Raw genomic sequence first — 24,284 nt, 5'->3', positions numbered from 1 at the left:
GGTAAAAGTTTTTTGGGACTATCTCTCAGAACGTAAAGTGTCCACTGAAATCACTAGGAACTACATTAAAACTCAACTTGGTTTCTGCTGAAACAGTTTTGAGCTCCTCTAACAGAGCCAATTTAGATGAGAATCGGCCACAGCCACATGTTGGAGTCCTGACTGACCTCAGGTGTGCTGCTTCTGAAATGAAAGCAAACAGAAGGCAGCAATAACTCCTTATACTGCTGATTCCTCCATTTACTGCTCTGACCAACACACACTGAGGACTTGAAAGCAATGCCAGTTGCCACTTAAAACACATTTAACAAACTCCTCCAGTGGCCAGTGAATATTTTTAATACACATAACACGTGTGGTCACAGCCAGCATTCAAACGGGACCTTCTGCATTCTGTAGGTTACCAGGCTGGCCACAGCTTTCTTAAAAGAAAGCCATGGGACAAAAGCATCAAGACGAGGAGTAGCAAAGCTAGCCTTGGTTACTAGCGAGAGGTGAATAAAGGGTGCTGTGTGCATTGTTTGCAAACCTCAGTGCAAACCATTCACCAAGTTACTTGGCCATCACATGTCTTCACTTGCTCATTCCCTCATTCTACATTGCCTAAAGATTAGATTTGGATCTCACTGCGGCACCATTCCCACAGCATGTGATGTACCTGGCTCTTAAAGTCTCAAATGAGGCCAGTAGACCAGGCTGCTTGAGCAGCGGCTCTTCTCAGCAGATCTATGACCAAGACAACGAGCAAGAATACAGACTCCCACCTTAAACAGGCAGCTACGTCTCTGGTGCAGATTAGCGACTTCTGTCTAAACCCATGTTCTACTACATAATAGGTACCCATCTGTGAAAGCCTTCTAGGATTATTATCAGGAATGAGAGACAACATATAAAGGCCAGAGCCAAACTAAGCAGCCACAACTATTGCCAATAAAACCAAGCAATACTCATCTCACCACCTGATAGCACAGAGCAGTCAAACTAAAGAGAGTGCACTCAAGTGGTAAAGCAAAGTCCACTATCTGACAAGTATCGTATTGGAATTTCCCTCACTGTCTTATCATGGGATTGCAATCAGTAAGAAAGCCTAGTTAATTTGACAAACTAATACCAGAATACAAAATAAGACTCATCTGTGAGGTTAAGAGCAGCATTTCTCCAAGGAACACTTCTGTCTTCATGAAATAGGGACAGGCATTCAGAATCTGGTAGTATATGCATACAGAGGGACTTCTGAGAGAGTTTACCCATATGTATATTCTCAATGCTCCTTTTTTTGGTTACAGACATGTCTGAAAGCCTCACTTAGGGTTATATGTTGTTGTGCAAGGCACTATTAAAAAAAAAGACATATGATAACAAAGTCAGGCCCAAAGATGTCATGATTCTAGGAGATTAAATTGATGGGCAAGTAGATCAAAGAGCGGCAACAGAAGCAACCCACACACTGTTACACAAGTAACCTGTGCATAACTTTTCTCATTAGATACATTAATTCAAATTTGGGGGGTTGTTTTTTAATTTTACAAATTTAAACACCATAATTTACAGCAGGTGAGAATTAGGGAAGTGCAGCAACCAGGCATACTGTTTACAACTCAAGTTCATTTTAGCATGCAAGTGCAGAGGTTTCAGGTATCAGCACAAGATGCTCTTCAAATACTATTACAGGATGTGTGGGTAAAAGCTCCCACAATATTTTGCTGGAGAAACACCTATCCCACTTAGCATAACTTTAAAAAAAGCCTTCATGCCCCTGACAAAGTGCCAGCGCTGCCAACAACTGAGCTAAAAATGAAGGAAAAATACCTAAACAAAAACCCCACAAACAAAATCAGATATCCAAACAACATTAAAAAAATTGCACTACTACTGGTCCTGGCCATCCTCACCCTTTTTTCTGCATAGATTAAACCTCACCTACTTAAACCGAATTCTCCAAAAGTGCAACAAAACAGAGAATTACAGCTCTTAATTAAGCAAGCCCTGCCTCAGCAGAGAAGCACCTGCAAGCTTTATTGTGCAACAGACACCCTGAAAAGGGGGGCAGATGTATCCTGTCAAATTTCACAGGCTAAGTACCACCAAGATACTAAAACTACATCCACACGAGCTCACCAAAAAAGACAGTAGTTCTGGGTTCTCCCTATAGTGATTAAAGGATTACAAAAATAAAAAGATACCCTTACTGTCTGAACACTTCTAAAGTATCATCGTATTTTCAGATTTCTGAGGGACCATCATTGCCTGTTTTTCCACCTATTGAGTGACAAGATGCATGTGTGTGTGTCCCTGCTTTTCCTCCTCCAACTAACAGTGGTAACGCTAATGCAATTAAGTGCTTAGCACATCTACTCCTGAAATCTATATGGGCAGGTAGATCTGGATATCCTCAGCATAGCTCTACATGTATTTTTTGTCTCCTTAGTCAACATGCAATGATGTGTTTAACAGAACCATTGCTGTCCTATATCTCTGTCAACACAATGGAGCAATCAGAGCAGTGATCCAGTGTCAGTGATAAAAATCACTGGATAATTTGTCCTGTTAAATAATCACTGCCTTCCTCCTTTCTCTTGATCTTTCTGTGCCATTTTAATAAACAACATACAGAAAAGCTTCACATGTGTCACTGGATCACAAGCCACTTTTTACAGGGAAAGCGTAGTTGTTTAGCGCTATGGGACAACCCTATGTTAGTAAGACAACAGAGGGAAGGTTTCAGGTGCTCAAGGGTTAAATACAACGTTTATTTAAGGAATACAAAAAAGAGAAGCAATCTGAAGTGAATTAAGGATGCAATAAAATCTAGGTCTAGGCATCTAAGAAGTTTCAGTCAATCCTTCCATGCTGTCATTCCCATTCCCCCCAAAATAAAAGCAAGAAAAAATATGCCAAGCATTTTCTATCAACCCAGGTGTAAACAGTCCAGCTATCCAAACAGCACTCTATGTCCTTCTGGAACGTATCCTCATTTAGTTCAGCTTACCCAATTTCAGCTTTCAAAAGTATCACAGTCTGGACATACCACTCCTGTAGCTATGAGCTGTGACCCCAGCCCATCAGTAACACTCACCAGTCTGTTGGATTGCCACACTTGCTATCTCCACGCTCTTCTCCTGAATCTTCTGCCATGAGCTATCTGCCCCTCTCACCCACTCGCTCACAAGACACCTGTAGGCACCCCCATCCACTGACGAGGCCTGGGATACAGATAACCGATATGTGTCATTCACTCCTGTGTCCAAGCGGATATCTCCATTACGGTAGCGCTCTTCATAGGCAGGACCCGGCTGGAATTTGCTCTCATGAGTCAAAGATAGGATGTCCCTCCAAGTCGATCCACTTTTGATCTGCCAAGTCACATGTAGGTGAGTGTGTTCCGGTGAGGTGGTAATTGCTGAGCAATGCAACTTGAAGGAGTCACCCTCAGACAGCCTGAGAGATGTTGAGGAACGTGCTTTTGAACCACCCACTGATAAGCCATCTGAAATCACTATTAAAAAAAAAAAAAAAAGACCAAAAGACACAAGCATCATAAAATGGAAGCAAGAAGAGAACACCCACACAGACCTGTTCAGATATGAGGCAGTGAAACTACCACAGAGCAACACCTGGCCAATAATTCCTTCTTCCACACAAAAATATATTCCAGGAACAAGGAAATTCAGATGAAAATCTATTGAATGAAGTGCTCTGCTTTAAACAAGCCAAGACAAGCATTCAAATTCATTTATCCTTCCAGTCACTTTAGTTTCTCATCCAAACGTCACCATTCTGCCTATTCCCATCCAGAACCATCTTGGTTTTCATGGGATTAAAAGATAAGACACTGGAAAAAAACAGTCCCCCAAATTACTACTGAAGAATCTCAAATGCAAGAGCAAAGCTAGGGTATGACTATGCTAATGGGGAAAAGGAAGATTACCTCCTTCATATAGAATGATCCCTAAATGACACTATAAATGAGAGAGAAGACAGGTTGTGTTTTTTACCTGAATTTAGCCTGTCTACCTGGAGGCTTAGGGACATTAAATATTTGCAGACATCCTCAGAAAACCCACTGCTTATTTTTCCCATATTTATTTACGTATTTACTAGACATAAAAAAGGAAATTGGTGTTTATAGTGAACAGCCTCTCTTCACTTCTTCACCTCACTTGCCTTTGCTATCATATGTCCCAATTTTCAATTTTGGTTTTAGGAGAATTAAACAGGAATACAGTGAAAAAAAGGGAAAAAAAAAATCACAATGGTCATAAGCAACAGAAATTCAACATTCTTAAGGGTACACCAATATTAAAAACAAATTTAGAGCACACCTCACTCTTCAGAAATACCTTTCACTTGGACCTCTGCATCATAATTTCCCTGAACGGTGGCATCAGTGCTGGGCGTGGAGCATTTGTATCTCCCTTGGTCAGTTGGCTGGATGTTTCTAATCACAAGTTCCACAGCATCGTTGCTGCTCCGTCTCAGTTTGATATCCCCACGGCCCACGCGTTTTTGGTACTCCTCAGAGGTGAATGTAGAATCCCAGGTACTCACTATCCGCACAAAGTCAGTCTCCCGGGAGAACTCCCAGTCGAAGTTCTGTTCACTGGGTCCATCATAGTCACTAACGCTGCAAGGGATCATCACCTCCGTGCCCACGACTCGAATAAGAGGACCTTTGGGCACCCTCACAACACGCCCTCTGCAGAAAGCTAGGGAGAAGAATAGAGAGAGAACACACAGTTAACAAAGGAATTACCAGGATAGACTTTGACAAAAAAAAAAAAAACAAAACACAAAAACATGAAATAGAATAAGGTTGGGCACTCCACTCTGCAGAAAGCTAGAACTAGTAAGAACAGTATTTCCCATTAACATTTAATATAACTGGATCAGGAGCCCCTAAACACACCATTTTTAGTGTAGACAATCTTTATTTCATCGCTTGTTTAGTAACACATTAAAAAACGAAATACTGGAGGAGAGAAAATTCGGGGGGGGGGGGGGGGGGGGGGGGAGAACTAGCCATAGATCCAATAGGCAGCAGTTTCTCTACTAAAAGCCAAGTGCTATGTAAAACACTTGAAAACCACTTATTAATGTTGTTTATTACTACAGTGAGGGTAATCTAATCAGGCACTTTTATAAGTCTTCTGCTGACATCAATAGAGGGTTCAAAGTAGGAAAATAACTCTCTCCTAGCTTGAGGGCCGTAAGAATGGTAAGTTGACATTCTCCAAAAATGAGCGTAGTCTCTTCTGCCCTGGAGGGTCATGGCTTCTCTAATACAGGTGAGCTTCCTTGCCTTCCTAATTGATTTAAAAGAAAGAACTGATTTCAACAGATATGGTTTGCTTGAAAGGATTTCTACAACCACATCTGTTTGTAGCACACATTTCCTCTTTGGTGGAAGTCCCAGAACATAGAAGCATGAGCAAAGCAGACTGCCTCTAGAGTAGAGAAACACACTGTGTTTAGACTGTGTTTTCTGGGACTGTCTCACTAGAAGCATAGAACAACAGCAGCTCTCTGCAGAAGGCTGGCAAAGCAGTATGTTATGCTCCAGGCAAAAGTGTGAACCACTTAAACTAGCCAGAGGACTTGGCAAAGGTTCAGCAGGAGACTTTTCTGGTTGATCTGGCTCTGTAGCCCAAAGAATAACCCCAGCAGCTGCACATGGATTTTGACGGGTTCTTACATCCCAAAAGAGCAAAATGTTTTGATTCATAGTTCCAACCAGAGAAATATTTTCAGAAAGAGAGGGGTACTACTTAAACTCAGCCTCCAAACTTGAAAAGCCTACTGCATTCTATGAGCTCCGTATCTATAGGAAGATATTTTGGCAGCCAGGTAGAACAGGAGAAGTCAGAACACTGAAGGACAGATCTTGCTAAAACTAAGTAGACGGCCATAACAACATCAAAAGCAGTTGGACCAAAAGGTTGATCTGAGATACCACAGGGGCAAAGCCAAATTTAAACAAACAACCCCCCAACACACAAAGTCCAGCAACCCACAACTACTCTAATTCATCAGCTACATTGAGGAAGCCACTAGCTAGCGACATGAGCACAAATATACCTACTGAGCCTTCCCTTCCTCTCACTCTTGATATAGATTAAGATGCCACTTGCTGGCTCAGAACCATCATGCCAATCCAGGTGTGGGCAAAGAAGTTAGTCTGGTGGAGAGAAACCACCCATTGGTGAACCTGTTATAAAGTGCAGCTTGACCCTCCAGAGCAGCGTGGAGAAGGAGGCTGTCCTGGTTTCAGCTGGGAAAGAATATGTTTTCTTTCTAGTGATTGCTGTGAAAGGAATGTCAATAATACCTATTGTTTTAGTTGTTGCTATGTGATGTTTATACTTTTCAAGGACTCTTTTCAGCTTCCCATAGAAGCTGAGAAGGAGCATAGACAGAAGGAATGGCCAATGGAGTATTCCCTACCATAGACATCATGCTTGGTATACAAATGGGAGTCGACCAGGGCGGGGAGGGGGGTAATCAGCGATCACTGCTCAGGAAGTACCTATTCACCAGATTTGTTATTATTGTTATTTTCCTTTGTTATTATTGTTATTTTCCTTTTCTGTTATTGTTCCATTAAACTGTCTTTATCTCGACCCAGGGTTTTCTTTTTTCCCCTCCTTTTCTTTCCCCTCCTTTTCTCTCTCTTCTCCCTGCCCTTCTGGGGGAAGGGAGAGAACTGCTCAAGCAGCTGCATGGTTCTAGCTGCTGGCTGGGGTTAAACCACAACAAATGTGTTAAAGAATCAAGTTTTCTGTGGGCACTTAAAAGCTACACAAACAGCTATACACACCAATCATAACTGCAAGAGAAAAGCATATTTTTATCCCCAGTTACAGTCCAGCAAACAGTCGAACCAAGGACTGACACTGCCTTTACCTCCTCAGCTCGTAACTCCCAGCATGGTCTTTGCTTTGCAGGTTGTTCACATGTACAGGCTCAGTCATAACAGACCAATGTCCTCATTGTCATGACCTTCTGTATTCAACAATGGTACTTCATTAAACTTATTTGTAATGCAGACTGGGGTTAATCTCTTACCCCTTATATCGTTCCCAGAAGATGATTATTATGTACCTGATGAAGTGACTGACTAGCCTTAATAAGGAAGCTGGACTTCTCTGCACCATTCACATGTGAAAAACCTCCACTGCTGATGTCTTGTTCCACAACTAGATGTCTTTAAGGACATCTCTCCAAACACAAGCACCATATAGTATAATCATTGATACAGAAAAATAACCAAGAATAAATAAAGCAAGCTGCAGATCTCCAGTGTATTTCCTCACTAGGTCTTAAGTTGCAGCCCCATTCAGTCCTTCAACTTATCCTGTTACAGAAAGCAGTAACAGCAGCAGGTAAGCTTTAAAGCACTGCCTGACAGCCAAACCAGCTTCCAGCAGACCACTGTGGGAAGTCAACCCAGGATCCTAACTGAAGGCACTCCTCAGACACTGAGGTCTCTCTAGAAAACACTCTCCTGTGACACTAAAACAAGAAGACAACACTGTTCGGCATGTGTCTTCAGCTGTAGACCCACATACTGTGTACTGCACTAATCCAATCTAGAGGTGACAAAGGCATGACTAATGTGGCAAGGGCTGCACATTTGTGTTTGAGATTAGCACTGACAGCTCAGTTTCTCTTCTTCCAAGGTCACTAAAGACCCTTTGACACTAAAGGAAGGTAGGGGGTGATTAGCACCTTTATAAGAGAAGGCAGGCCAAAGGGAAAGATAGGAGCACAGGCACTTCTCAATGGATCTGTTCAGAGGCCATACCCTATTGCTGTAAAGCAATGCCTATCCCCCTCCTCACAGCACAGTCCCAGAAGCAATTCCAGTTTAACACAAAGTTGGAAGGAGGGCAGTGGAACAGGCTTCAGGAGAGAAGAGGGACAGCCTGTAACACTTATAATTTTATACTTTACAAACAATAACATTTGTTACTGCTGAGATAAATTAGGATTCTTGTAAGGCAGGAGCACACAGAGACAGCATCACAAGAGAATGAGAACTTACTGCAAAGCATCTGCTGTGCCCTGCCCATAGCTATGGAAGAGCATGCACAGGGCAGACACTCCAAGGGTGAGCTGCAGTTCTAGGTGACCCAGAAGGGTCAATAGCTAGCAAGTTGTGAATCCAGGGTTCTGACTTTTGTCCTGCAGCAGTCAACAGCAAGAGTATCCCTAGCTTCTAAACAAGGTGCTAAGATTAACATTTCACGTAACTGTAGCAGAAGGCAGAGCTACAGACACTGATCTTGGCAAGATGTAAAAGCTCCTAATTTATCTGCCAGAGTAAAATGGAGTTCACAAGTATTTCATTCTTGCATTGCCCTGTGTTACTCACATACAACCCCTGCATCTTCCCAGAGCAATCAAAGTTCAGCTTCCATGATATGAGAGCTTCAAACTCTGTAAATTTGTTGGAAACATTTATTTTTCATGACACCCAATATATTTCACTGTTAATATAAGGTGACATGTCCTTAATGAATTCACTTGAATCCCATTTAACTGTAGAAGCAGATGGAGGACAGAACAGTGTATATGCGAGCAACAGAAAACAACAGAACTTTGACAATTCAGTGTTTTTCAGTATCACTGAGACCACCAAAGATGTGTATTTAGTAGGAAATCAATAACTGGCTCTGTATCATAAACTACAACATTAAACCTGCCTGAGCACAAGATTAATTGCCTAAACACAAAATTTTATATTTTCAGACTTACCGGACCACCAGATGAAACTGTAAGGAACTAGTTTCCAAAACAAAACATAATGGAGCCCCTGTAAGGAGGCCAGCACACAAACACAAAGGATGGAACTTGTTCCTTGGGCTTATTAGGCAGGTGACAGGACTGCCAGGCAACACTGGTGCTTTTGCAGGGCTGGGCCAGAAACACCCAAAAAGTAGGGCAACCACAGAGCCTTCATGGCTGTTTTTCAAGCACCTGATAAGAGGATTCTCCCAAGGGAACACATGAAATACTCCACCAGGAACACTGGCAAAGTGTGGCTCATGGTAGAATAATAAACTCGGCCCTACCTTATTAATAATCCAGAAGCAAGATAGCCCAGACATACCCTAGGCAGTTTTGAGCTAGTGTTTGTTCCCCTAGTAATGGTCCATGAAGTACTTAAATTAATTTTTCCCATCACCGAGATGCACCATCTCATTGCTGTCATTAAATGAAATCCTTTCAGAGAGGAGAACAAGGAAAGCAGATGACTGAATAGATAGGTTGTGAAGTCAATCCGAGTACATTAAATACTAACTTGTCATTTTTAGGATAACCAAGAAAATGAGGCAGCAAAATTGTGCAGAATCTACAGCACAGGTGGTCTGTTTAAACTCCAACAAGCTACACAACTCCCCAAAGGAAGGGCTGCTGAGGATTTTCTCTTGCATTAAGGACATTGCTATAGATGAGGAAAGTCTTCTAGGAACTTCATTTTCACACAGGTTTTACATCTATGTATCATTTATGAAAGAACAAGATAAGAAGTAATCTGTGGAGTCACCCACAAGGCTGAGATACCATTGCAAAGAATCTACTTCTGCTTCAGCACTCTCTTACACAAGGTGCTTCCTCCAGCCTGCACTAGACAGCTCTATCTAATAAGAAAACATGTTCTCTTAGCAGCCCAGAGAAGGAGGTTGACTCTCTACGTCCGCCAGCCAAAGGAAAATGCAATGTGACATGCAGTAGGAAGCCAATTAAAGCCAAAAAAGTAAGAGCTGAAGAGTGAGTAAATTGGCTCAGACTATGCACTCGAGCCTCTGCATCAGAAAGACTTAGAACACACAGTCCAGCTCCTCAACCAAGGCAGTCACAGGAGACACAGCGACAACTTTGCTGATGCCTTTCATCTCAAAAAAGCTTTCCGAACAAAAGGTTGTTTCATTTGCCAACTAAACATTACCATGTCTGGGAAGGAAATACAGCAGCCCTTTCAAATTCACAACAGTTTATGACAGGAAAAAAATACTGCAGCCAACTTTGCAAATGGTGGTAACTATTTTCCTTCCCTGAACTCCTCCATTTATTTTCAATCTAGGCACCACTTTGCTGCAGCACTGTGTAAATGAGAGGGTTGAGCAGGGACAACCCTTCTTGTGCCACATCAGAGAATAAGCAATGGATTCCCCACCATTAAAGCTGTGCACTCTGCCTCCTATTTCTAGCAAAATTCCAGATCTCTCACTTCTGTACTGCACTGCTTAACTACAGCGTTTGGAATACATGAAGCCATTTTACAAAATGGAGGGGGGGGGGGAAAGATTTGATTTTTGCATCTTTTTTCGTCCCAAAGAGATGTGTCCACACAAATACTCTTCCTCCGTTTTGAAAGAGAACTGATCAGGCTCCTGCTGGGAGGTATTCAGGGACTTTCCCTAGTGAGCAGGCAGGTGAAGGGACAGACAGCACACCACACATTCCCAGGGTTTTCTCTGGGGAAGGAGAACTAAAGCGTATCAGTATGTGAGATTGTAATCTTTATCTCCAATCTTCCCCTTTTCCCCTTGCCTCTCCTCCCAGCTCCAATTATCATCAGGCATCAAGAATGTCATCTGCAACTATCTAGGAGAGAAAGAACAAGTTATAACAAACATGCCTAAAATGTTTGAAAACCTTTCAATACTGTTAACACAGTATTTTTTATTATTATTATTATTCTATTTTTATTTTTTAATATGCAACATGATTTTCCTAGAAGTGGCACATTTACACAAACAGCATATGGCTTTGGGATTTTCCCCCTTGTTTAAATACAATGTTAAATTTTCTGTCCTACACTGTGTATGTGTGAGGGGAAAAGTCAGAGAGATTAAGCAGAATAAAAGGAATTTCTTTAAGTACCAGAAATACTGCTAACTATTGAAATTTCTTTACAGGTCTCAAAAAGGAAAAAAAGAAATCTGAACAAGTGAGATCTCTTACCATTCCTGCTTAACACGTGACAACATCATACTGTTCTTTCCAGTGCAGACAAACACACAGCAAGGGTTGGGATCTGAGTTAAATAAAGTGGTAAACTCTTGCTACTCTTTCAAAATTACCAAGTTTAAATTGCCCTCATCAGCAGAAGCAAACTGCACCTTACGACCACACAGCCTGCACAGGGAGGGAACAAGAGGCTCCTTTAAAAGCGACCAAATTTGATTCTTTGTGTCAAAGCTGTAATCACCACAGTAGCCGGAATCATCTAAAGCATGCAGGGCTCCCTCCATACCTTGCAGGCCAACAGCACTGTTTCATCTCTCTGACTGCAATACTCCCTACCTAAAAAAAGACTGATAGATTTTTATGGGTTGAAAGATCTGCAGCATATCATTTGAAGGCCTCAGAGAAGAAAGAATTAAAAAGTCCATGAGAGAGACATTTACATTGTTCTTTCCCAGGCAGCTAGGATTCTTTTTTTAGATAATGTAGAGCTCTTATCAAAAGGAATTAGCCTGGGTGTAATTGCTTAAAACCCATTATCTCGATCAGGATGAAGAAACGCATACTGCATCTTAAGTGAAGCCTCAGAAATGCTATCAAACTACAAGGCTGCTGGATTGCTCTAATCTCCATGCCATCTGAGATATCTCAGAAAAGCTACATCTCCAGCACTGGGTGAAAAAGCAAGGACCTTCCCAGTTAGACCCAATCTATACCATGTGGATTAAGATTCACAAAGGATTAAACCAACATATTTTGCAGCACAGTAATGACCTACTGTCTTCCCCATTCACCCCCCTCACACACCATCCTGCAAGAAAAGTGATTTCAAATGCACCTAAGCAAACCACAAGGCTTTCACCTAGGACACAGTTCTTAGTTATCACAGAATGGTTTGGGTTGGAAGGGACCTCTAAGGATCATCTAGTTCCAACCCCCTGCCATGGGGCAGGGATATCTTCCACTAGATCAGGCTGCTCAAAGCTCCACTCAATCTAACCTTGAAAACTTCCAGTGATGGGGCATCCACAACTTCTCTGTGTAACCTGTTCCAGTGTTTCACTACCCTCATCGTAAAGAGTTTCTCCCTTATGTCCAATCTAAATCAGTTCTCTTTCAGTCCTCTTTCAGTTTAAAACCGTTGCCCCTTGTCCTGTCACTACAAGCCTTGGTAAAAAGTCTTTCTCTGTCTTTCTTATAAGCTCCATTTAAGTATTGAAAGGCTGAAATATGGTCTCCCTGCAGCCTTCTCTTCTCCACGCTGAACAACCCTAACTCTGTCGGACTTTCTCCATAGGAGAGGTGTTCTGGCCCTCCTCTGGACACACTCCAAGAGGTCCGTGCCTGTCTTCTGCTGGGGGCTCCAGAGCTGGACGCAATACTCCAGGTGGGGTCTCACCAGAGCGGAGGGGCAGAATCACCTCCCTCAACCTGCTGGCCACACTGCTTTTGATGCAGCCCAGGATACATTTGGTTTTCAAGACTGAGAGCACACATTGCCAGCTGATGTCCACTTTTTCATTCACCAGTATCCCCAGTCCTTCTCTGCAGGGCTGCTCCAAATCCATCCCCCAGCCTATACTGATACTGAGGATTGCCCCAAACCAGGTGTAGGACCTTGCACTTACAAAGTTCACATGGGCCCACTCCTCAAGCCTGTCAGGGTCCATCTGGATGGCATTCCTTCCCTCTAGCAAATCAACTGCACCACTCATGTTGGTGTTGCCCACAAATTTGGTGAGGGTGGACTCAGTCCCACTATGTCATTAATGAAGATACTGAATAGTGCTGGTCTTCACACAGACCCTTGAGGGACATCACTTTTACTCATCTCCATTTGGACACTGAGCCATTGGATGCATCCAACCAATGCCTTATCCGTCGAATAGTCCATCTATCAAACCCATATCTCTCCAATTTAGTGACAAGGATGTTGTGGGGGACTTTATCAAAGGCCTTCAAGAAGTCAAGATAGATGACATCAGTTGCTCTTTCCTTATCCACCAATGCAGTCACGCCATCATAGAAGGCCACCAGATTAGTCAAGCAGTTAAGTTATGCTATGGCACATCTTTCCATTTCCAAGAGTCCTTCTGCATAGCGATTAGATGTTTGCTGCTTTATACAGCTAGTTACCTAAGTTCTATCTGTCATCAATGAAGAGAAGCTTTCTCAGAAAAACTTCTCTCCCAATGCTGTTTATAGTTAGAGCCTAGGGAGACAACCACCCTAGCTCAGCAGAAAAACTAAACAGATTTTCCATGCCTCTCCCTCACCCCTTTAAAAAAAAAAAAAAAAAAAAAAATTAAAAAACTCACACACCCCCAAAAACCCACCAACAAAATAACCCCAGCACTCTTACTCTAAATACAGAAACCACACCAGCACAATGGGCCAGATGAACATCCAGTGAGTCAGACCTGATCTGTTCTGCCCAACACAAGTGTCTGGATGATGTTACTTTAGATAAATACATAGTAATTGGCAAGTTCAGATCTGGAAACAGCATTCAGAAGGCCTTGTTACTTAAAAAGACAGAGACAATAAGAGAACAATACTTCACCATATAAAATATGCTATATCACTGCAGACAGTCAGAAGATCGTCTGATCACTGCCCCAAAAGATTTAATTTGGAAAAACTTCACCGAACTGTCCTGCAAGCAGGAAAGCCTCCTTCCTGTGCCATGTCTCTCTGCTAAGGCAACTGCAATGGGCAGAACTACCTCTCTCGCTATCTCTTAGGCTATGGGTAATAAACCACTGTTCACCCTTTTGAAGACCAGCTGACTTGCATCTCTTTCACCGAAGCACACAACCCATTTCAACTCTCTGCCAAAATAAGCCACAGGAATTTGTCATAAGTGCTTCTGTGGATTGTTCCTGCTACAATACAAGGAGAAGAGACCAGTAAAACTACAGTGGAAGCTTGTAAGGCAGAAACTAGGTTGCATATGCAGTACTAATCAGAGTTTATAACACTATCGACAGTACAGATCCAACTGTGTACCACTCCTTCCTAGTCATGGGGAGAGGTATGTTACTGGAAAGTAGAGGGGACAGGAGAAGCCACATAAACCTTTCCCTTCTGTGCAAAGCAGAAGGCTAGTTTGTCAAACAGACCAGCCCTTGGCAGGCAGAGAACTGTGGCACCACTGGTCCAACCAGAACAAATGTCTAACAAGCAGAGATAATACTAAAGATCATGTTTTAGGTTCCTCTGGATGTCAAATAACTCCATCACACATGATCTCTATTTCCTTTCCCTACCACTGACTGACAGTTGAAGATAAAAGGCTGTATCTAAAGAACTACTTTTGATAAGTCTCCCAAATGCAATTGAGAGCAAAAGGGAAAGGAGAGAGAAAAAGAAAAAACAACAATGAAATGCAAGAGTCAACATGCTGCTTCTTCCTAGGTCTTACCTGAAATACCTGCCCCTGCTAGTGACCTTCATTTACTTTCCTCCATATAGTCTCACAGAACTCCATTTTTACCCTACTCTGCCAGAGCAGCCCATTTAGGTTACCTGGTGACATAGAATCATAGAATGGTTTAGGTTGGAAAGAACCTTGAAGATCATCGAGTTCCAACCCCCCTGCCATAGGCAGGGACACCTCTCACTAGACCAGGTTGCCCAAGGCCACGTCCAGCCTGGCCTTGAACACCTCCAGGCATGGGGCCTCAACAACCTCTCTGGGCAACCTGTTCCAGTGCCTTACCACCCTCAAAGTGAAAAACTTCTTCCTAATCTTCAATCTGAACCTGCCCTCTTCCAGTTTAAAGCCATTCCCCCTCATCCTATCGCTACATGCCCTAGTAAAAAGTCCTTCCCCAGCTCTCCTGTAGGCCCTCTTTAGGTACTGGAAGGCCACAATAAGATCTCCCCGGAGCCTTCTCTTCTCCAGGATGAACAGCCCCAACTCTTTCAGCCTCTCCTCATAGGGCTATCTGGGCTTTAGCTAGTCTAACCCGATCCCTGGCTGCTTGAACTATTCCTCTGTATTCCTCCCAGGCTACCTGCCCCTGTTTCCACTCCCTGTAGGCCTTCTTTTTCGTTTTGGTCATGCCCAGGAGCTCCTTGTTCATCCATGCAGGCCTCCTGGCTTTTCTGCCTGCCTTCCTCTTTGTAGGGATACATCTGACCCAAAAAGTCTAGGGACTCTGGAAGTGTTAGACTGCCACACAAGGCAGGTGATTTTCTGTTGTTCTGCCTCCGAAGCAATTTGTGTTGCCAGATGAGAGGTTCAATATGTTACATTCTAAGGAAAACAGTTGACAAAGCAGTAAAGCCCACAACTCAAAGCTGAAGAGCTAGCACAGTTGGAAACAGGGCTACAAATATTTGCAGAAATGCTGTATGTAAAGTATCTTCACATTTTCTTTAGTGGAAAGGAAAGGCACAGGTTAAAAACTGTAATACTAATTCCAACTCAAGAGGAGTGTGTACACTGACCAATGTTTTAAAAAACTCCTCAAACTGGAATAAAAATCAGTGCTGTTCTGCAACATCATTAACTTGCACTTATCTATTATCTTAAATCTTTCCCAAAGCAGTTGGAACTGAGTAGAGCAGTCCAAATCCATTTGCTCTATACTGCAATTTCCTCTGGGCAGACACCAACCATTTTCTTGCTCTATGTGGAATGCAGTACACCCCTAGGATTAAACTGAACTTTCTTTGGATTTAACTGGAGAAAACAAACAGACTAGTATAGATCATGTCTAAATCTGCATATACATTAAATAAAATTGTACACTGAGTGTGAAAATCCAAGACACAACAAAGAAATCCAAATCCCAGACAAGACCATGTTAAACTATAAAAGCTAATACGTTTTTCAACCAGCATGATTTTAAACAGGACATAGCACCTAGCAGAGGTGAGAAAGCTGGAAAGCTAGAAGAAAGTATTTTTGTCAAAAGACTTTTTAAAAGACGAACATCTAGTAATAACCATGTGTTTCATAAATCTATAATTTCACTAATAATATATTTTAAAAAGCTCCCTCCTCCCCTCTCCCACAAATAATTTCCTTTACTATCATCCCCTTTTCCTCCCAGAGCAGAAGGTGTTGATTTTTATTGGTGTGAAATAATCATTTGTTTTCCAAGTATCTTTAATGTTAGGTAATATCCAAAAAACACCCAAAATGCTTTCAAGTAGAAGTGCTTAATCCAATATTAAATCTTTTACTTTTCATTGACAATTATACTAAAAACAAAAAGGAAAACAAACAAAAAAATCACCAACAGCTGTTTTATTGGTTTTAGTTGGTGTTGGGTTTGGTGTGTTTTTTTGGTTGGGGTTTTCTTTTTTCGTGTGTGGGTTTGCAGGGAGGTTTTTTTTGGCAGGGTGGTTGTGGGGGTTTTTTGTTTTTTGTTTTGTTTTGTTTTTGGGGTTTGTTTTTTTTTTGTTTGTTTGTTTGTTTGGGGGGGGGGAGGGGTGTTACTTGCTTAAATTTGGTGGCACTTGTCTGCCACAATTTAACCCAACACCCCATCCATACCAGACAAAATCCTGCCTAAACCCAAGTTAAGTCTAAAGGGGATCGGAAGATGAGATTTAAAAAGCCACATGCTTTCGCAATCCAGATGTTACTAATCTTAACCTCCACTCCCCCCAAAATTGTTTTTGGGGATCATTTCAAATCTCAGTACATGGAGACTAGTTTCCCAGCAAGCATTCCACTGGATAAGCACAGGCATCACGTAGGCTTCAGCAAAAACAGCAGCAAAGCAAACCCCAATTACAGAAGTCAGCAGCCACAACGCCAAACAACCCAACACACATGTTAGGCTCTCAGACTCTCTGGTTGGGATCCTGAAGGGCAGCTTCACTCTGCATCTGCTGTTGTGAAAGATTATGGAAGGAGGTGGCTGGGCAGCAAGGCTGCTGAAACTGCTGAACAAGGCTGCATATGGCTCTGGTCCACCTTGGCTCCACACTTGACAATTGATTTGCAGCCATAGGAGCCAGTGAAGGGATGGATCTCAATGTTTATAGAGTAATCCTTTTCGTCTGTAATTTAATTATCTGAAAGTCCCACCTTCATCATAAATAATCTCCAAGCAAGCAGCCACATTAAAAATGCCAACAACAGATGCACACAGAATGGGTGTTACAACACAGGAATGAGTGCCTGTGCCTCATCGGCACATGCAGGTTAAGTGCAGTAGCACAGCTATTGCCAGCTCTTTTGCTGCAGAAGGTGTACTTGGACAGATTAACCAACTAGACCAAACTCATGCAGCAGAACAGGTGCAGTTAGGAATAGATCAGAGGCATTCCTGGTTTCAGGCTTAGTGCTCATTTCACACTGTTTCCTTACATAAAGATGAAAACAAAGATATGTACAGCTACACAAAGAAGACATAAGCAAATGCAAAGCAGACAGTTCGCATGTGCTCTATCAACTGGTTCCCCTGTAGCTCAGGAGCCCCCCCGAGGACTTCATTTGGGCACCTACACCACCACTATATCCATACTGCTGTCTGCAACCTGCAAAACCAGAGACCATTGTTTTCCAACCTCTTCTCTCAAAGCCCATAGATCCAATTAGCGCTCAAAAGACAATTTCAGGTCATGCAGAGCAATACTGTTTAGTATGCTAATCTCTATGGAGCCTGCATGTTAGGAGCACGGATATTTTTCTCCTAGACAAGAAGGAATTGTACGCATGCGTGCACACACAGAGTATGCTTTAAGAGATATCAGGGCTCTACCTCCTTTAATATAAGATTTACATAACTAATTCTGTAATTGAGAACAGGACTGCAAGGTATTTGCAGTACTTGTTGCTGCTGAGCTTTTATTATTTGCTATGGCACTGATGATGAGAAACTCTGTTGCCCCAGAAAAGGCAGCTAGTTTGGTCTCCGGCATAAAAAAAGTGGACACATTAAATTACCGCCATTTCAGGAAGACACATTTTTCATTACAGTATTGTATCCCTCTTGCAAAGGAGAGGGTCAGCGATTTGGAGGGGGCAAAAGGAGGAAAGAGGTCCAGATAAGAAAAAGATGAGAGATCAGGGACATAAAACAACATCTAGAAGGCACACAGGGATTCTGGTCAAGGTCTTTAAAAGGGTCTGTGTAGCCCCCAAACAGATCATTAAATAAAATTGCCCCCAGATGGGTCTGCAAAACAGCTGGCTTTAAACACAGGCATGCCACAGCACTCTTCATTATTTGAAAGAGACAAATACCAACACAGACAGTTCTGGAAACACAGGAAAAAGCTTCACAACCAACATTCAAATCAACCTGGTTGATTACATTAAGACTTCTGAAAATTGAGAATAAGGTATTAGATCAGTAGATGGAACTCAAGAAAGCCTTCTTATTTACTTCACTAATATTTAAAAAGCAAAAATCTTATCCCCCATGACACAGAAATTTAAGACTAGCACAAGTGCTTACTTTAGCACCTGGCACAGTCCAAAAGGAGAAAAGGCTGTAGAAGGCAGTTGGTGCTGAGGCCCCAAGAATCACACTATGCATGTTTGGGGGTTTGGATTAGACCGGGTTCGATGCCGTAGGCCAGACACCCAAGGGCACCTGAAGCACAGCACATATGCTCCTAGAGTGACACTTCTGGTTCAGTTACATCCAAAGGAATCCTAATTGAACACTCAGATTGTTTCCCAGTAAAAAGCAATGAGCAGAAAGTGGGACAATGAGGAGATTCACCTCAGAAATTCAATCCTCGCCCCAACTAAAACAGTAACAAAGATGCAGCCTGCGTGCTCTTAAAGGATACTTAAAGGTCTGTTCACATTTAACTTGAACTTCAGTGTGGAAATGGGAACTCTTCCCTACATTACAAGTGTGAGCTGAGCCATGAACAAATGTATGGCTGGGATATGAAATCCACCCACACTCTGCAGTGTTGCTTATCCCTGGCTCAACAAATTTAACAGCCAAAATTTTCAAAAAAGCATGCAAGAGTCAAAAATTTGCTGGCATTCACTGCCTCCGAGAGCCTGAAGGCAAATTAACTGTGTAATTAGCTGTCCATGCCCCTGAATTCTACCTCTGGAAAGCTGTTCTCACATGTGAAAGGAAATGGTATTGCATGCAGCTGCTGTTTAATTTGCTAGAAGAATTTTACTAGACAAAAGAGGAGACTTTCTGGAATGGCTGGGCAGGTATGTGCACGTAGGCAACATGCAAGAGATTCAGAACCCAGCGGAGACCTGAACCACCTCATGCAAGACACGTGCCAGCTACAGCTCCACTCCCAATTACCCCAGTCCTGGAGAGAAATGAACTCTTTTGTACTTGCATCGTCTATAGCAAGCAGAAAAAAAAGAAACACTCCACTCTTGTAATCAAAGTTAGCCAGTTGAAGAAATGAAGAGGTTCAAAGGGCCCTGAGCATTAACCTTCTGGGGAACCAAGTCTCTTTATAAAGAAAGTTTCAGGCTCACAGCCTCAAGCCTTCCATCACCTCTGAAAACCTTGCCCTGTATTCAATGCAGGTATTTTGTTATCTCCAGTAGCAGAATAGCAAGGTTCTTCAGCCAGGTACTTAATTGATGAAGTCCAGCAGTCTTCTCATACTCCCCATCACAAATTGAAAGTATTTTCTCCCTTTGCATTATATGCCAGCAAGTTTTCACCGTTACCTGCTTTGATTAACTTGCAGAATTTGCAGTAGTATCTATCCTCACCTCTACAACCAATACTGAACAGCCTCCCTGGTATGCACAGTAACACACAGCAGTACAGAATGTCACACATTTAAACTTTTAGGGAGAATGTTATGCCATTAGACATTTGAGAAAACCCACGTGCAGCTATGTAATAATAGAAGACTGCATCACAACATATTACTGCTTGGAGTCTTAGTAAAGTTTGGCATTCAGCCAGTAGCTACTAATTTTCAGATAAGCATGCCTAAATACACATCTTAAAAGTGGGAATAACAGGAAGCATTTTAAGAAATGTATCTAAGAAATATTTACTTTGCTGCTGCCATTGGCATGCTGTGTATAGGAAGGTCAACACCACAGGTGATATAAGAGAAAGGGAAAGTTAACACACAGTCAGAGATCAGCTAATATGCACCATCACCCTGAACATTTCAGAAAACAAAACTTTAGAGGTAGCCAAATGCAACACCCATAAGCCAGCAAACTCTTGGAGAAAATATGAAGGAATAATGGTTTTAAACTAAAAGAAAGTAGATTTAGACAAGATAGAAGGAAGAAATTTTTTCCAATGACAGTGGTGAAACACTGGAACAGACTGCTCAGAAAGGTGGTAGATGCCCAATCCCTGGAAACATTCAAGATCAGGTTGGACAGAGCTCTGAGCAACCTGATCTAGTTCTCCCTGCTCCTTGCAGGGGGTTGGACTAGGTGACCTTTAAAAGTCCCTTCCAATCCAAACTATTCTATGACATCCAAGGTTAAACATGAGGATACCACCTCTAACTCAGGACATCTCCAAGCTATAGATGATCATGAGACAATATACTCAGATAGTAATAGGGTGTGCTCACTCTTTCCTAGGCGTCTGCTCTTGGCCACTGTCAGAGGCAAGACATAAGGCTGAATGGATCTTTGGTGTCACCCCTCCCTCTCCTTCTACAGCTTTAAGAAGCAAGAGCACCCTTTTACTACTGCTGTTCCTCAGTGACACCCAGGCTGGTGACTAGGCTGTGCCCAACAGTGAGAAGAGAAACAAAAAAGGACTGAAAGAACACAGAATTTTCAAGTAACTCTTAAAAATCAGAAGAGAGGGAATCCTCTCTTGCATACTCAAAAGAAAGGCAAGTAGAGAACAAACATGACATTGAAATAGCAGGAGGAGGAGAATACAGTTTTTGAAAGACACCCGGAGGGAAAATGCTTAATTGTTTCTTTTCTGCTCCAGTCTCCTTGCAGAGCTGTTCTAGGTTACACTATATAATAAGACAACCTACGTACAAAATAAGTAGCTGTTAATATTTGGGTGAAACTTGGATATTCTGAAATTATTCTGTAACTAACCCTTATAAGCAGCTTACATTGCAACAGACAGCAGATTGCATTCACCCTAGGCATCCTCACATTTGCTACATCGGGAAGAACAGTTATGTCCCATAGTACATTGTTCAACAGAACAAAAGATTCTACAGCCAAACTTCATGCCAGCCATTTTCTGAACTGGTACACGCAATATTTTCTTTAGTTCTTAAAATACGTACAAGTTCCAAACACCCATTGCAAAAGCAATAGTGCACTGCAGACTAAGTCTCAGAAGTATCTCCCAGGCACTGTATTAACACAAAGAAACAATTTTATCATCAACAGAAAAGAAATAGTGTCTGGTGCAAATGCAGCAGCTGTCTAACAGCATGCAACATATAGCAGCATAAGAACAGAAGTGGAAAGTACACCACCAATTTAGAAAGTCAAGGGTGTTAAAATTCACCTGGAAAGTTGTAAATGGACTTGGCCACTGACAGCAGTCCACACTTTTAAACTGTGAGAGGAGATTCTTATTAATATCTTTTAAGCACCTTTGAGATTTCTAGCTGACAGGTCTCTCCCTGAACTGCCCCCTTCACTTGAGGGCATACGGCCCTCAGGTAACAAAGGAGATGTATTCAATGCACAGGCAGAGCTAATATTCCCTAGATGTACTTCTGATTAGGCACAGAAAGCTGGAGCATGAAGCATTGCTGCCCAATGTGCAGAACAAGCCCTGATCCCTTCATCAGAACATATCTTGGAAGCCATGTCAAGTCAAGGAGACCTGTTCACCCAGCCTTAGCACCAGAGACGATATGAACTGACATATTGTTCAGAATGCAAACACAAAACACAGACCCAAACGTTAAGAAAACAGAAATGTGAAATATATTTGTACCACACCAACCTATACCCAAGAGGTGTTCATTTGGCACTTAGGCCTTGAACTCAGGCTGCAAAAAACTAAACTGAAAGCCTGATCTCACAAACAAACAAAAAAAAAGGATAAGCAAGAAAGGGACTGAATGCTGTGCAATATCAGGAAATTCCCCTTGCTCTCATACTTCATAATAACATCTGAAAAGATAGCATTGCTTGAAAAAGTCAATGTTATATCTAAGCCCCAGTGAGCAAAAGGAGTTATGCCTTCATTAATACTCAGAAAGAGATGCAGTATACATGTAGTCAGACTTCTCAATGGATGGTTTAAAAATAAAGAATCTTCCTCCCAGCTCTGCATCTAGCCCTGTCAAATGTCAGCAATACACAACAATTTAAGAACCATAACAAAAAGCCTGACAAGCCTTTCATACATAAATACAAAACTGTTTATTTCTCTTTTAATTTCTTCATTGTTTGTAAATTTGTACTTTACAGCTTCAAAGTACTATTTATACTCCCTGCTCACTTTTTATTTTACTGCACCACAAAATCAACTGCGTTTACCTCTCTTGTTGGTATGGCAGTCATAAATCATGTTAACAGCACTATCCTATAACAAAGTTTGTTTATTATTAGAGAGCAATCAGTATTATTACTCTTATAAGAAAGTAACAAAGTACCAGAAGGTACTGTTAGTAAGGACTTAAATAGAAGGTACATAGAGCATTTACAAGCTCTAGTTAACTACACAACTTTCCTCTCACCTCACCCCCTGTCTCCCTATTTAATTTTTCAGAAATAAGAACAGGTTTTTAGAGATTAATGATCTGAAGAGCATTTTCCAAGAGTTTAAACCAGCTAAAATCCACAACATCAAATAACGACATTTTCAAGAATTCAAACAGAAGAGCACTTGCTGTAATGCAATGCAAGAGCAGCATACAAATGCCTCTACTGTTAGCAGTTTTATAGTAAGTCCACCAAGAGTCAAAATGCAGAGTACAAAGCACACAACTAGATCAGGTTTTGCCTTTCCCCAGACAAAACACAGATTATTTCACAATCTTTGTCCCTTTCACAGGGAATAAACAAGCCTTGGACAAGGGATTGCTAGAAGTTCTTAAGTACAGAAGTCCAGTCTGTCCCTAGATTGAAAAGAAGCACTCTTTGCCTTTATCATAAAAGGAGATCCTCTTTGCCAAAGAGAACCGGTGTTTGGGTTTTTTAAAAAAATATAAAATAAAAAAATCAGTTTAACACTCAAGTAATTATCTTTCCTGGGCAGTTTTATTCAAGGTATTTGTATTTTTACCTGCCCCATTCACACTGTTGTACTTTCATGTATTAGCAGTTCAATGCAAGAAACTCACTACCTGTCCATCACCTACTGTTGCTCAGTACAATCACTGTGATCTCCCAGAATTCTCTGAGATTCTATTGAAAAAAATATCTCTACTGATGAAAAGAACCATCTTGATTAATCCTCCTGGCAGATATATTCTTCCCTTCTAATCATGATGGGAGTTCACAATTCTAATAAAGCTGTACTCGCATCACATTATTCAGATTACAAAATCTCTGGAAAAAGAAAGCTCTCGGACATGGTGCTGTAAATCATCAAAAACACTTCTTATTCCTAGCTGACAAGTCCTTTAAGAAAGGGTATGTACATAGCTGACAGCTAGGGAAGAATCACAGGCATAGTCAGTCTACTGGTTATCACTGAAACAATCATCTGTTAAGCAGCAGAACTCAACTCAGATTATAATCAGAACCCAATTTTCTACAGGAAGGATACATATTTATACACTGTTTAGCCCAAACTTTGAGTGAAACCCACCCAAACAGATGTATCGTAAACCAAGGCTATAAGATATCTGAAGAGAGCCTGAAACAACAGAAGTAAAAGCCATGACCTTGAATGTCAACACTGGAAGCTGATAACAAATTTAGCATCACTGTTATGGACTGTTTCAGCATTTATATATTTTTGTGGAAATGTGCAACAGTTGAATGTTGAATTGCAGACATCAAAGCCAGACTAAGACCACAAGACAGTAGAGTTACAAGAAACATCCTGCAGGAAAAGTTTAAAATGAGGCTCCTTAACTTCTGTCTGTAGAAGGGAAGAAAAAAGGACAGACTTCCTCAGCCTAATTTCACAAGCTCCTGCTAAGCCTGGATGTCACTCAGTTAAATGTTTGTCCCTATTTCCTCCTTAAATGCCAGAAATGTCAAAGGACAGGGAAAGAAAACACTAACTCATTCAAATTAGTTTCTATCTCAACATGAAAAAAAACTTGCACAATACTCTGAATTAGATGATGCTGGGGAAGGGGGGGGGGGGGCGGATCAAGAAATGGACAGTAGGCAGTAGGATTTCTGTATGACTATCACCATAAATTCAAAGAATGTTCTGCCAACTATTTCATATTTAGATCTTACTTGGTTTTAAATTCCAGTTTTA

General features: G+C 41.7%; 1 protein-coding gene across 1 annotated transcript in view; it reads right to left on the bottom strand.

The window, feature by feature from the left end:
• The window catches only part of PTGFRN (prostaglandin F2 receptor inhibitor), a gene marked incomplete at both ends in the record, with an annotated part of 68,324 nt that overhangs the window by 32,196 nt on the left and 11,844 nt on the right, over positions 1–24,284 (bottom strand). Inside the window, 2 exons of the mRNA XM_082488777.1 lie at positions 3,077–3,496; positions 4,341–4,706. Of these exons, the coding sequence (XP_082344903.1) occupies positions 3,077–3,496; positions 4,341–4,706 (786 nt within the window). The remainder of the gene's footprint in view (positions 1–3,076; positions 3,497–4,340; positions 4,707–24,284) is intronic.

This window comes from Vanellus vanellus, assembly GCF_965231255.1.
Source record: "Vanellus vanellus genome assembly, chromosome: 1".
Lineage (NCBI taxonomy): Eukaryota > Metazoa > Chordata > Aves > Charadriiformes > Charadriidae > Vanellus > Vanellus vanellus.
This window is presented reverse-complemented; position numbering and strand designations above follow the sequence as displayed.